The 14,578-nt window shown below is 43.1% G+C and overlaps 1 protein-coding gene across 2 annotated transcripts in view; it reads left to right on the top strand.

Annotated features, from left to right (window-relative positions):
* Window positions 1-14,578, top strand: part of SYNE1 (spectrin repeat containing nuclear envelope protein 1) — a 595,717-nt gene that overhangs the window by 486,569 nt on the left and 94,570 nt on the right. Inside the window, exons 118-122 of one of the 2 annotated variants that reach the window (XM_040350885.1) lie at window positions 3,064-3,210; window positions 4,304-4,458; window positions 7,730-7,877; window positions 8,841-8,935; window positions 11,220-11,454. In XM_040350885.1, the coding sequence (XP_040206819.1) occupies window positions 3,064-3,210; window positions 4,304-4,458; window positions 7,730-7,877; window positions 8,841-8,935; window positions 11,220-11,454 (780 nt within the window). Of the gene's footprint in view, window positions 1-3,063; window positions 3,211-4,303; window positions 4,459-7,729; window positions 7,878-8,840; window positions 8,936-11,201; window positions 11,455-14,578 lie in introns of both variants that reach the window. The other variant, XM_040350883.1, reaches the window with a different exon arrangement.

Genomic DNA, 14,578 nt, shown 5'->3' with positions numbered 1-14,578 from the left:
GGCATACAAGATCGAATGTTGGGATTCATTAACCTCTTATATTCATACCCTACGGCTAGAATCAAAGTTAATGGTGTCCTGTCGGAGGCCTTCTCCCTGTCGAATGGCACTCGTCAGGGTTGCCCTCTGTCACCCATAATTTTTATACTTATCCTGGAGCCTTTCTTATGTAGACTACGAGAGAATGTGGATATTAGTGGAGTTAAGATTAATAACACAACTTATAAATTAGCGGCTTTCGCAGACGACATTCTACTATTTCTTACCAACCCAATAATTACAATTCCGAACCTACTTAAAGATTTCTCCATGTTTAGAACCATCTCAAATTTCAAAATAAACTTCTCCAAATCTAAGGCCTTAAATATTTCCCTTTCCACTGACACGGTAAACCAATGCAAACTTAATTTTTCATTTACCTGGGAGAATGAATCTATACCTTATTTGGGAATCCACTTACCGTCCAACATGGATAATCTGTACACTATCAACTTTGTTCCCCTGCTGAACACCATAAAAAAAGATTTGCTTGAATGGAACAAAGGCATTTTCTCGTGGTTTGGGAGGGCTAACGTCATAAAAATGTGTATCTTGCCTAAAGTCTTGTATCTCTTCCAGACCATTCCTATTACGATCCCTGCCACATTCTTCAAATCTCTAAACCGTGTCTGCTTGAAATTTATCTGGAATGATAGGCAACCCCGTATCAAATGGGACAAGCTTACTATCCCGAAATCTTTGGGTGGAATTGGTCTACCAGATTTTAAAACTTATTATTGGGCCTGTCATATGTCCAGAATTATTAATTGGCACCTACACAGTGGCTCCAAGGACTGGATCCAACTGGAGGAATCTTTAATCTCTCCACCAATCCCTCTGAAAAACCTTCCATGGATTGATCCTAGGAAGGTTCCGCACCTTGCAAACACACATCCCATTACGGGAACTTCATTGAAAATTTTCAGGTCTCTCTGTAAAAAATTTAAAATCTCTTCAATATATGGACCTATTACCCCAATATCCTTTAACCCTGAAATATCCCGGAAACACCATATCATTACCTCCCCCGACTTGGATTCAGACACGACTTGCAGGGCTGAAGCCTTCTTTGAAAAAGGGAATCTCATTTCTCTGGTTCATTTCTCCGCTAAATTCCCGAATCTTACTGTCTCTCCTCATAACTTTGAACTAATCACTCTTTTTTTGAAAAAATTCGGTTTCACTAACATTTGGCACAGGCCTAAGACAACCTTTGAATCCGTCTGCATAGGAAAGGCTCCCCAAGGCCATTTAATTTCCCTCATGTATTGTGTATTGAGCTCAACATCAGACCCACAATCAGACAACACCAACAAGAAATGGGAAAGGGATCTACGTATAACAATCTCTAATGACCAGTGGACTTCAGTCTTCCATCGCCTACACAAGGGCTCACTAAACGTCCTGATACAGGAAAACAGTTACAAAATATACTCAAGGTGGTATAAAACCCCTTACATTATTAATAAATTTAGCCCAAACGTCTCTCCCTTGTGCTGGCGATGCGGACTAGAGGCTGGCACTCTCCTCCATATATGGTGGGAATGTTCAGCTATCACGACTTTTTGGAAATCAGTCCATGATCTCATTGTGTCCATTACCACCTACACCCCAGACTTTACAGCTGGACAGTACCTATTACACCTCTCCTCCCTACCCAATTCAGTCTACAAGAAATCTATTATTGTGTTTCTTATCAACGCGGCAAAGCTGTGTATTCCAGTTAAATGGTCGCAAGCAACCCCTCCAAAAATTTCAGAGTGGATACGCAAAGTGGATCACATTGCATATATGGAGGAATTGATATCCCATTCTAGAGATTCTTCTAGGAATTTCCGAGATAAATGGGCATGTTGGCACCACTTTGCGGATTCTTCTGAATACCGTACTTTGTTGGATTCCTGATGAGTCCCGGAATCTGATTAATCTCCTCTGTTGTTCCTATTTTCTATAACTTTGTCAATTTGAATCACACCGCTTATAATAGGATGGTTTCCTCAACCCTCCCTCTACCTTGCCTTCCCCTACCCCTTCCTTTCCCCCCTAAATACTCGAATTTTATCTTGACTGCTTTGTTGTGACTATGATGGATCACTAACTTTAAATATTGATCCTTGTTTTATGTTCTTAAATGTAATGTCACTTATTCGACTTATTGCATACATTGTAACAAGATCGCTTTGTATACTCTTACATGTTTTAAAAACCCAATAAACATATTTGAAAAAAAAAAAAAAAAAAAAAAAAAAAAATTAAAAAAAAAAAGTTGCTTGCAAATCAAAACGCTCTCAAACCAAGTTACTCTTAAACCGAGGTTCCACTGTAAGTGTAATAAATAATCTACAGAGCAAATATTTTGATCAGCAATACAGTCCAGTTAAATCAATTCATAAATTCCACCTTGTTTGTAAAAAATATTCATACTCTATCCAGTGTCCACCAACCACCATATGATTATAAAGCTGCTTACCAGATAAATAGACCCCACATCTTAAGGGTTCTAAATCAATATTTAGATGGTAACAGATTCTACATGAATGGATGGATGCATGGCTCCAGCTCGCTTCCTCTCACAGCCAACCATGCCTTAAGCCTCTCTCACATAAATATGGCATGCCCAAGAGTCACTGGATCGCTTCCCATGTACCGGTCTCACCAACACAATTGCATACGAAGGAAAGTGCAAGAATATCCCATAGTGAAGTACTGTATAAAATGTATTTAATAATAAATAAAGTAAGGTATTAACAGAGAAATATTAAAAGCATTTCACACAGCACCGCCAATGCTCGGGGCAGGCGTCACCGCTAAACTCCGCCTTTTGCACATTTCGCTTAACAGGATGTCTTCCAACTCCAGAGCATTTTGGTGCCATGTGATATTCTTCTAAAACTTCTCTGTTTGTGAGCAACTTACATGGTTTAGAATGTTATACAGTACTTCACTGTTTTTGATGTTGATGTATGAAGGTGCAATGTCTTGTAGTAGTACGAAGAACAGTTTTTTTGTTTTTTTTTGTTTCAGGCTGGAGTGTTAGATTATGAAACATTTGTGAATAGTCTGGAAAACCTGGAGGCCTGGATTGTGACTGCAGGAGAGGTGTTAAATGGCCAGGACCCTAATCGCTCATCAGACCTTTCCATAATTCAAGAGAGGATGGAAGAACTAAAAGTAAGTAACTTTTATGACACTTGAACTGTCAAATAGAATACGTATAGGGTACTGACAAGGCTAGATTTATACTCCCTGCCACTTATGACCAGTTGTTGGTTGCCATTTCCCTCCTACCCTATTTGAATGTCTAGTAAAAGTGGGGTATGCCTGTACTGAGCCTGGGAGCGATGATAATGAGACTGTCCACTCTGATGCCGCGTACACACGATCATTTTTCGGGTTGTAAAAAACTAAGTTTTTAAGGCTCTAGAAAAAACAAATTTTTTTTCAACCCGATCATTAAAACGGCCTTGCCTACACACGATCGTGAAAAAAAAATGCTCTAGAAAAGCGCGGTGACGTACAACACGTACGGGACTATAAAGGGGAAGTTCCATGCGGATGACGCCACCCTTTGGGCTGCTTTAGCCGATTTTGTGTTGGTAAAAGACGATTCACGCTTTTCTGTCTGTTACAGCGTGATGAATGTCCTTATTCCATTACGAACAGTAGTTTTACCAGAACGAGCGCTCCCGTCTCATAACTTGCTTTTGAGCATACGCAGATTTTTCACTTCGTTAAAGCCCACACACGACCATTTTTTACAACCCGGAAAACGACAACGTTAAAAACGTTGTGAAAAAATAGAGCATGTTTGAAAAATTTTGGCCTGTTTTTCAGAACCCGAAAAATGGTCTGAAGCCCACACACGATAATTTTTAATGACATTAATAAAAACGTCATTTTTTAGAACCGTCGTGTGTACGTGGCATAAGTGTACCCAAAACTGATATCTACAGAGCAGGGCAGACTTTCTCCCTATCAGTTCAGTTCTAGAGGAGTTGATTTACTAAAGGCAAATACACTGTTTAAAATGTTTTATAATGCAGTTAAATGTGTTCATGTCTGCAAAATAATGGTTGGGTGGTTGGGTGCTGTCCCAGGTAGCAGCCGCGACCTACTGTATGTTGCCTATGTATAAATCCAGGCCAGGATATAGCTGAACTGAGTGAAATAATGTGAACCTCATGAGAACTCAAAAAATGTGAATAAATATATAACCTAAAATACTTGCCAGCTGTTAGAAATGATTTTAACATCTGTTTTGCAGAGGCAAATGTTGCACTTTAGTAGCATGGCCCCAGGCTTGGACCGTCTTAATGAGTTAGGCTACAGATTACCACTAAATGATAAGGAAATCAAAAGGATGCAGTGTTTGAATAGAGACTGGACAATGGTGTCATCTCAGACAACAGAAAGATTCAGGTAAGGTCAACATTCTAATGACTGCTTTATGAGTTACAGCCTGCCTCTTGGGTACGTTCCCTGCTTACTGCACATATGTATTAATGAGGCTTATTCACTGTCCAATGAGAAGGCTGGAAGTGAAGAGGTGACACAGGAAGTGGTATCTGTCACCTGTATGGCTGTGGCTTGTGTAAGTCACAAAACTAGTAGCATAGTAAAACAAATCTAGCGATCTTTCAAACATTTGTCAGAACATTGAGCCAGATTTTAATAGGCAAAATTAGGGATTAGTACTAAGCATATGGCACCATTCAATGTAGGTCTTCTCTTCTCTATAGCCTTCAAATTCCATAACCTTTACAACTTGTCTGAGCTTTCAGAAAGCAGGGGTAGAGAGCTGACGTTGCATCAAGTGTGTAGAGCTGAGAGCTGATTGGAGGGAAGGTACTCCCCCTCCACACAGCACACAGGAACATAATTGAGGCTGTCAATCACTGGGTTTGTGCTGAAGCTCCCTCCCATGTTACCTTCTTTCTCTTGGAGTCAGGAAAACTTGTCAGAAAATGACTCATGCAGATAGCAGAGGAACAAGGCAGCAGACATAAATTTAACGTAGTGCTTTGGATTGAGACAAAAACATACTATAGAAGAATATGCTTGTTTATATTTCAAGTCAGACACTAATCACTTCCTTACTGCCTACTGTACATATACTGCTGCAAGGCGGTGCTATTACGCACAATTGCGTACATGTACATGATTTTTTCAACAGCCACTGGGAGGCATGTGAGCCGCCAAAACCGCGATCACATGCTGATTAGCCACAGGGGAAGCCAATCAGCAGGCCCGGCGGACGCGATGCCTGCCGGCCAACCACGATCACTCCCTGCAGAGACAGAACGAAGGTCTGCCAATGTAAACAATCAGACCGTCGTACTGTGAGGCATATGCACTCTGATCTAGTGTTCCTGCTAATCAGGAACATAGATCAGAGTGTCCATGCAGTGAGCCCATCCCCCCACACAGTTAGAAACACATCCCCCCACACATTTAGAGAGAACACCGGTAACCCTTTGATCGCCCCTGATGTTAACCCCTTCCCTGCAAGTGTCATTTATACTGTGTCAGTGCATATTTTTAGCACTGATCACTGTAATAATGTCACTGGTTCCCTAAAAAGTGTGAAAAGTGTCAGCTAGGTGTCCGATCTGTCCCACAAAAAATCACTGATCACCGCCATTACAAGTAAAAAAAAAATGGCATAAAAATATCCCCTATATTGTAGACGCTATAACTTTTGCGCAAACCAATCAATATACGCTTATTGAAATTTTTTTTTTATTAAAAATATGTAGCAGAAAAATAAAAACCACAGAAGTGATCAAATACCACCAAAAGAAAGCTCTATTTGTTGGGGAAAAAAAGGACATCAATTTTATTTATACGCGCAATTGTCGGTTAAATTAACACAGTGCAGTATCTCAAAAAATGGACTGGTCAGAGGGTAAAACCTTCCAGGGCTGAAGTGGTTAACAAAGACCTTAAAGCCAAAAAGCTTTATTCATATTGGTCCTTTAGCCCTGTACACACGGCCGGGAATCTTGTCAGGAAAAAAACGTTGGTTTTCTGGATTCCTGGCAAGCTTTCTTGCTGACCGAGTGTACACACACACCATTCTAAAGAACCGCCGTTCTTTTTAATGGCAAGAATGTGGTGACGTCATCGACTACGACGAGCATGCTCTTGTCACATTCGATGGCGTCGCCGCCATCTTGCTGCACCCTACACTATGCCTTGGAAGCTACCGCGCATGCGCCGAAGTCTCATCGAGCATGCGCAGTTTTCCATGGAGGCCGGTAAGTATACACACGCTCGGGTTTCTTGGCAGTTCTCTATTTTTCTTGTCGAGATTCCCGGCAGTTTTCTTGATGGAAAAACATACACATGCACGGTTTTCTCTGCAAAAAGCTCTGCCACCAGTTTCCTTGCCGAGAAAACCGTGCATGTGTACGAGACCTATAGGGAATTTCCTGGTCCTGGTTAACCCCTTCATCCCCTCTTTTTCTTACTAATATATTTCTACAAATTGTAATTTTTTTTTTTTTTTTAAAAGCTGTTTTGCCAAAAACAGTGGCCCAGATTCACAGAGAGCAAGGCGCACATTACGCCGCCGTAGAGTAACCACCGTATGCTACGCCAATGCAGCGCAGAGAGGCAAGCATTGCATTCAGCAAGCCAGTGCTCCCAAGGCTGCGCCAGCGTGGCGTGGGTTTTGAAGGCGTAGGTGGAAGTGGGCGTGACCCATGCAAATGAGGCGTGACCCCATGCAAATGATGGGCCGAGCGCCAGACAGGTACGTATCATGAACTGCGCATGCGCCCCTCCCCCTGTGCCTGCTCACAACCACGCCAGCACAACTGCCTAAGCTACGCCGGATCACTGTGTACGCCGTGAATATAACGTACGCCCAGTCCAACGCACAATACGCCGGCTTGTGTTCCCTGGTGCAGACCTGAGCATGTCTGCTGCTGGGTTGCACCTCCTTTATGGGGAATAACTTTACGCCGGACGTACAACTTACGCGTATCTCACGTAGCATGCGCCGGGCACACGCATGTTCGTGAATCGCCGTATTTCCCTCATTTGCATGTTTGAATGGCTAATCAATGGGAGTGGCACCATCCGCCCAGCCTAAATGTGCGCCCACCCTACGCCGGTGTAAGCAAGCTACGTCGGCGGGATGTAGCCTGTTTTGAGGCGCATATCTGTTCGTGGGTCTGGCGCACAGATACGACGGCGCACATTTACACTTACGCCGGCGTAACTTGTTATACGTCAGCGTAAGTGCTTTGTGAATCTGGGCCATAATCTTTGTGCTCTGTAAGTAAAAGGGACAAATGGCAGAATAAATTTGCAGTTGTGATGAATTAAAAGTTACTTTAGTTCTCAGACAGAATGCATTTTGTCATAATACAATCCTGGCTCCATGCTTTTTATGACCTAATTACATTCGTTTAACTACATCAACTCCTGCCCTTGTCCCGTTCACTTTTCAATGGTGGTAATCTTAAGCCTGTGATTCTGCCCATTGTGCCAGACCAGTCACTGTACATATTACATATGTTATGCAAGCTACATTCATCTCAGCATTTTTGCACCTTCACTTTGGGTGCTAGAGGACCTTCTCTTGGCACTGATACCTGTTTCATTTTCATTTGTGCTGACAGCATTTAAGAAGTGTTGTACAATATCTGATTTTATTAACAGTACCTGGTTTTTCTTCTTATAGTAAGTTACAGTCCTTCTTGCTACACCATCAGACGTTCCTAGAAAAATGTGAGACTTGGATGGAGTTCCTAATTCAGACTGAGCAGAAGCTGGCAGTAGAGATACCAGGAAACTATCAAAGCCTACTAGAACAGCAGAGAGCTCATGAGGCAAGTTACAAAGAAGATTTTTTCCCTATACTGTATTACTAATTCAGCCAATACGCTAACTTCATTTTGGTAGAGACATCTAAACTCTTGGGTGTGAGGGATATTATGTCTCCAACTACTGTATTTATCCCTAAAGTTGCCCCCAATCCTGTGGAAAAAAAGTTTTTTTTGTACTTACAGTTTTGGTGTCTTGCACGGCGTCCATCGGCGGCCTCGTCGTGTCCGGCGTTCGTCTGCGGCTTCGGTTGTCCTCTACGTCGGGTCCGGCATCCTTCTGCGGCTTCGTGTGTCCTCTTCGTCGGGTCCGGCGTCCTTCTGCGGCTTCGAGTGTCCTCTTCGTCGGGTCCGGCGTCCTTCTGCGGCGTCCTCGCGTCCTCCCCGCTCGTTTCCCGCGCCGAGTTTGAATACTGCGACGACATATACAAAGCGCAGTACACTTGTGTATTGTCGGCAATGCTCGGCAACTCTCGCGCTGACGTCCTGTACGCCCAGGACGTGAGCGCGGAAGGAGCCGAGACTGCCCGACTATACCCGAGTGTACTGTGCTCGGTATATGTCGGCGCAGTATTCAAAACTCCGCGCGGGAAAGCGGGTATCGGCGTATACCGCGCACCCACGATTTTGCCCTGATTTTCAGGGCAAAAAAGTGCGCGGTATACGCCGATAAATACAGTAGGTACTGTGTTCCCTCCTGCTGATCCAGGGGATCCTACAGGACACAGTAGTGACACAGATGTTGGTGAGAGCAACCAAGGCACCGATCTGGTGACACGTTGCACCCAGATAGCATAGCCCGCCAGGTACATGCAAAGCCTCTTTCACCGGGTGCTATTTCCGTAATGTATTTCTACCATTTTCTACGAGAAACTTGTACAGCTGCATGTTATAGTGTAAAAAAATAAACTGGGAATCAAATAATACAAATAAAACAGTCATTAAGTAAATCGTTTTTTTTTCCTCCAGCTATTCCAAGCGGAAATGTTCAGTCGCCAGCAGATTTTGCACTCTATAATCATTGATGGACAACGGCTCCTTGAGCAGGGACAAGTGGATGATAGGTAAAGATATCACTGATTGCAGTTAGTTATATGTTTTAGATTGATTTCATAACTATGTTAGAGGATAAAGATTAATATTAACATTCACACTTAAAGTGTTACTAAACCCACAACAGTAAAACCAGTCTGTATATACAGTTAAGCATGCTTGTTATACTCACTGTGGAACCTAAGGGGTTAATCAAGTGCATTGTGTAAAAAGGCTGTTTGATCCTGTCTTCTCTGATCCTCCCCTTCCACTGTCCAAAATCCATCTGCTGATAGTACACAGGCTAGGGTACAAGCTGCACATGCTAAGTTTGGTGTGTATTGTTAGAGAGTTTTATTTTTCTTGGGAGAGTGCATGTGATTGGCACAGGGCCAATCAGCACTGTCCAGATAGAGGGTCAGGGGTCCTGAAGCCTTATAGAACCAGCAGAGCAGAATGAAAACTCATCCTACAAGCTTTAACCAGACACTGATATAAGTCACAAGACTGCTCTAACTGCTGATGAAAAAAGATATTTAGCAGTTTATATTTATATCTACTAAAACGATTGCAGTTCTGTGGTCTGTGTACTGTGAAAGACCAGATATAGTGAATGCAGGGTACTGGGTTTAGTAACACTTTAAGTGTCGCTGATGATCCATTTTGCAATTTTGTACCCCCATTTTCAACTATGGAGACATTTTTCTTGTTTGGTTTGATTTTTATTATTTGTAAAGCGCCAAATACAGTTCATGAACTGCGCTTAAGCGCTCTTTGGTGTGCAAATTACTGTGCACTGCAGTATGGCTTTAATTTCCATAAGACTTATTATAAAAAAAAGTCCTTGCAGTCCATCTATCATCTCATAGTAACTGCGCTGAAAAAATATAGTTTAAGGTTTTTACCTAAGCACAGTTTCAAATGGAGCATTTTAATTCTCTTATGCCGCGTACACACGACCGTTTTTCATGACGAGAAAACTGCCATTTTTTAGATTGGTCGTGAAAACCGGTCGTGTGTATGCGCCATAGCAGTTTTCTCGAAAAAATTAGAACCTGCTCTTTTTTTTCTCAACGTTTTTCCCGTCTTTCTTTTTCTCGTCGCGAAAACCAATCGTGTGTATGCTTTTCCGAGGGGGAAAAAAACACGCATGCTCAGAAATTAGCAAAAGCATCCCAAAGGGTGGCACCATTCGAATGGAACTTCCCCTTTATAGTGCCGTTGTACGTGTTGTATGTCACCACTCTTTGCTCAAGCGTTTTTTTCATAAACGTGTGTATGCAAGGCAGGCTTGAGAGGAATCACAACGAATCACGTTGAGAAAAACTTTGTTTTTTTTGTATGACAGGGAAAAACGGTTGTGTGTACGCGGCATTAGGTTTTGACACATGTTCAGATACTTTGCAGACATCCTAAACCTTGAGTACCTGCAAGCTGAAAGAGAATTGTTTTTCTTTATTGGTTCTTAACGTTCTTTTTTATTTTACCTTTTCAAAAAATACTTTCTAATATTTATGTAAAATTATTTCAACTATAAAAACTTTGAAATTGCTGGTGTAGTACTTCTTTAGCATCCTTTGCAGTAAAACTAAAGGAACAAAGTTTTACATTTTTTTTGATAGAATAAGGGAGGTTATAACCCCTATCAGTTTTTATTGCCCTCTGTGTTCCATTCGGGGGAATTTTTCTTCGCTTTCTGTCCCATAGCTAAAACAGAAAGTGATATGAAAATCCCTCCAAAGTGAGGGAATCTCAAGGTGTCACCAGAATGCCCCCATTGGAAGATTTCCCCTCTAATACTGTTATGATGTCAACCCAACATTTGGGATTTTCTTTTACTTTCACTTTTGATGATAAAGGTGAACATGACAAATAGAGAGGGTGAATCTCCCTAAGACCCGGTTCACACTGGGGCGACACGTCAGGCGGCTCAGCCGCCTGACGTGTCGTGTCCCATTCAATGCAATGGAACCGTTCTAATAGGAGCGACGCAAGTCGCTCCAACTTAGAAAAAGGTTCCTGTACGACTTCGGGGGCGGCTCAGGGCGACCTGCATTGACTTCTATACAGAAGTCGTTTTGCAAATCGCCTCTGAAGTCGTCCTCAGGACGACTTGCAGAGTCGCCCCCGAAGTCGTGCCGCTGCAGTGTGAACCGGCTCTAACGGGGGAACAGACAACAATAAACATTGACAGGTCTTTTAATTCCTCTCCACTCCCTTTTCCTTCAGTTTCACTTTAATTTTGTTAGTACTTGTCATAGGCCATAAATGTCCTATATCATCTCTTGATTTAATCAGCTCACCTAAATTTCATAGGGATGAGTTTAACCTTAAACTTGCCTTGCTGAGTAACCAATGGCAAGGAGTAATCCGTCGGGCTCAACAAAGGAGGGGGATAATCGACAGTCAGATACATCAGTGGCAACGCTACCGAGAGATGGTAGAGAAGTTACGTAAGTGGCTGGTGGAGATGTCCTATCAACCAGTGACAGGCCTGGGGAACATTCCGATACCACTGCAGCAAGCCAGGAATCTTCTGGATGAAGTCCAGGTATACATTATCTTAGCTGTTGTTGAACTTATATCACATATTGTAGTTTATTTTCATGTGCATATAATTGCTGGTTTGAAATGGATTTTCTATCTCAAGAATTGTTATTATTTTACAAGTGAATTTTGACAGATATTAATTAACATACACTTTGCGGATGCAGTAGTGCAGGAATACACTAGGGATGTCGTGGTCACTTATTTAGTATCATTGCAAGGACCCAGAGAAAAACATTACAGGAGTCATTCATTCTTAAAATCTCTAACTATATGTCCACAGGGTGAAAATTTGGATTAGCTACATATAGCAAGGTTTATGTATAATGGTATATTCAGTGGCGTATCTAGGGTATGGCAGCCATGGGCGCCATATGAAGGGGGTGCTGGTGAGTGGCTGGGCAGCAAGGCACTTACCAGGGTCTGAGGGTCTCTTCTTCCCTCCAGGCTCCTGAGCATAGGCAGGATCTCCTTTTCAGCACCTCGGACTGTTTCCATTGTGGCTGTGTTACTCCTGTGAGTGCAGTAACTGGTTGCGGAATAAGCATGCAGGTGTCGCATTTTCCGATTCTACCTCTATAGTTCCAGCTACAGCAGCCCTGACAGCTGAATATCACTCTGCTGCCTGCTCAGGGATGCTATAGCCAGGACTATAGCGGTGGCATTGGGGCCAATGTATTTCTGGACAGGACACCTGGACTGTGAACTCAGTCAGGAGAAGTCTCTGGCAGGTCTTCTGTACCCGGCTCGGGGTCCTTTCATTCCAAAAGCAGAACCCAGCCACCTGCCCAGCAGGAAGGGGCGGCTCTACTGCTTGTGCCTTATGCTGAGCCTGATACTCTTGATGAAGCTGCAGGCAAATTTTTCATGCATTCCCCTCTCTCTGCAGGCCATGATTCCTGTGTAGTCGAAATCATATTTTTTTGGGCCCCATGAGATCAAGGCTGTAAAATGGAGGGATTCTTTTTTTTATTTTGCATGTATGCAGTTAATGGCAATAAAGTTCCAGCCCGGCAGAGTTATATCAAAAGACCTTCCAATGCTACTTACTGCGATAGCCAGCTATAGATGGGGGCGGTGGACATGTTTGTGTTTCACCTATGGTGCTTGTAGTGTCCAGCAGTGCACCAACACCTTTGCAGCCACTGTGCTATATGCTGGGTGTTTGGTGTGCTCTTGTACCTTTAAGAAGGGGTGGCTCCCCTTCAGTCCACCTGCCCCTATCTATCCATTAAAATGCATGTGCCTCCACTGTGGGGACACTCATTGTTTAGTGTTAGGACCACAGATATTACAGGGTGCCTTGGCGCGGCTCTGTGGCTCACGCATGCGTTTGCAAATGCGTGCGGACTAGACCCCTGTTTTTAACGCATAGTGTTAGACAGGTTAATTGGTTGTCTGCTAGCTGGTCGGTAAGTAGGCTTGGTTTTTCCCTGGGCATTCCCCAGGTTTTTGTTGTTATATCAAAAGACCACTTCACTGCCTGACTCCTCCAGCAGATAAGCTTGAGAAGAAGGCGGGCACAGACTGAGGGGAAGGGGAACTATTTGGATTCCGATGTAAGGAGGGCTCTCTGGGAACTCTAAGAGGGGGAACTGTGATATAAGATGTAACGCTATTGGCTCTGGTGTAAGGGATAATTAAAGAGCTTGACTTGTTTTGTTAGCTGTTTTTTTTGTTGTTAAGGTTATCTGAAAGTTGGGTTTCAAATGTTTTGACAGGGGCGCAGTTTCAGTGCTTGCCATAGGCGCCATTTTCACTAGATACGCGTCTCGGTATATTCAAGGTTCAGGGATTGTAGGCATTTCTTCATGTTAAATAATAGAAGATGATCCACAACTCCATACATGCTCCTACATTTTTCCAGAATTATTGGTACTCCATAAAAGATGGATAAGTTACAGCAGATTTTAACGCATTTCAACCATGCCGACCTTCTTTTAATGTTAAAGAGATTGTTTTAAGGATAAGAAGAGAGTATGAAGCTAGGTATACATAAAAATTCAGCTGGTTCCTGGAGAATTTTTATTTGTGTGTAGCCCTGTCGTTTCAACAGAATGACCAGCTTCTGACAGGCAGTCCTGCTGGAAAGCAAGCAATCAATCAGCTGTGGCAGCCAATGGCTGCAGTGCTAATCTGTGTATTGTTTCAGCCGGGGGAGTCATCGCTGCCAGAATACAATAGGGAATCAGGGGATAGCCCTGTATCCACATAGCTTGCATGGGTGCAGGGATCCGTGAGTTTTTCTTCGTTAAACCCGCTGGTTGAACTAAAGAAAAACTCTACCTGTATACTCAGCTTAGCAAAAACGAGAAAGAAAGGAGGGAGAGGGGGAGAAAGAAGGAGGAAGCAAAGATGGGAAGGACGGATAAAGGCGAGTGGGGTAAATATAGGGCAAAAAAGGCCGGATGAGCAGAAGAATTGGAAAGGTGAAGGACAATCATCCCACCCCCACCTCACCCCACCCCACATCAGTGCCCCAAGTTTCAACTTCTGCTTCTGTAAGGCTAGAAGTGAATTCTATAGGCCACTCAGACACGTGTAGGCTACCATACTTTTGGGACTTCATCATGTCCTGAAAAATAGTGATCTTTTTTATATTAGACATAGTGGGCCAGATTCACAAAAGGGATACGACGGCGTATCTGCTGATACGCCGTCGTATCCCTGTTTCTATCTATGCGACTGATAGAATCAGTTACGCATAGATATCCCTAAGATCCGACAGGTGTAATAATTTTACACTGTCGGATCTTAGGATGCAGTACCACGGCCGCCGCTGGGGGGAGTTTGCGTCGTAAACCAGCGTCGGGTATGCAAATTAGCAGTTACGGCGATCCATGAAACTTTTTCCCGTCGTTACGTCGCCGCAAGTGTTAGTTTGCCGTCGCAAAGATAGGGCACCTTTTACAAAGTGTAAAATTAGTACACCATGTAAAAGTATACCCGTCTTTCCCGCGTCGCTTTTGAATTTTTTTTTTTAAAAAAAATTCCCGGCGCAAGTCTTTTTTTCACGTCGCGATTCACAAAACGTCGGCGCGTCGTAATTTTGCGCAAAGCACGACGGGAAATTTGCGTCGGGAGCATGCGCAGTACGTCCGGCGCGGGAGCGCGCCTAATTTAAATGG

The sequence above is a fragment of the Rana temporaria genome, chromosome 4 (genome assembly GCF_905171775.1).
Source record: "Rana temporaria chromosome 4, aRanTem1.1, whole genome shotgun sequence".
Classification (NCBI taxonomy): domain Eukaryota; kingdom Metazoa; phylum Chordata; class Amphibia; order Anura; family Ranidae; genus Rana; species Rana temporaria.
Note: the sequence above shows the minus strand (reverse complement) of the source record. Positions and strands in the feature narration are given on the sequence as shown.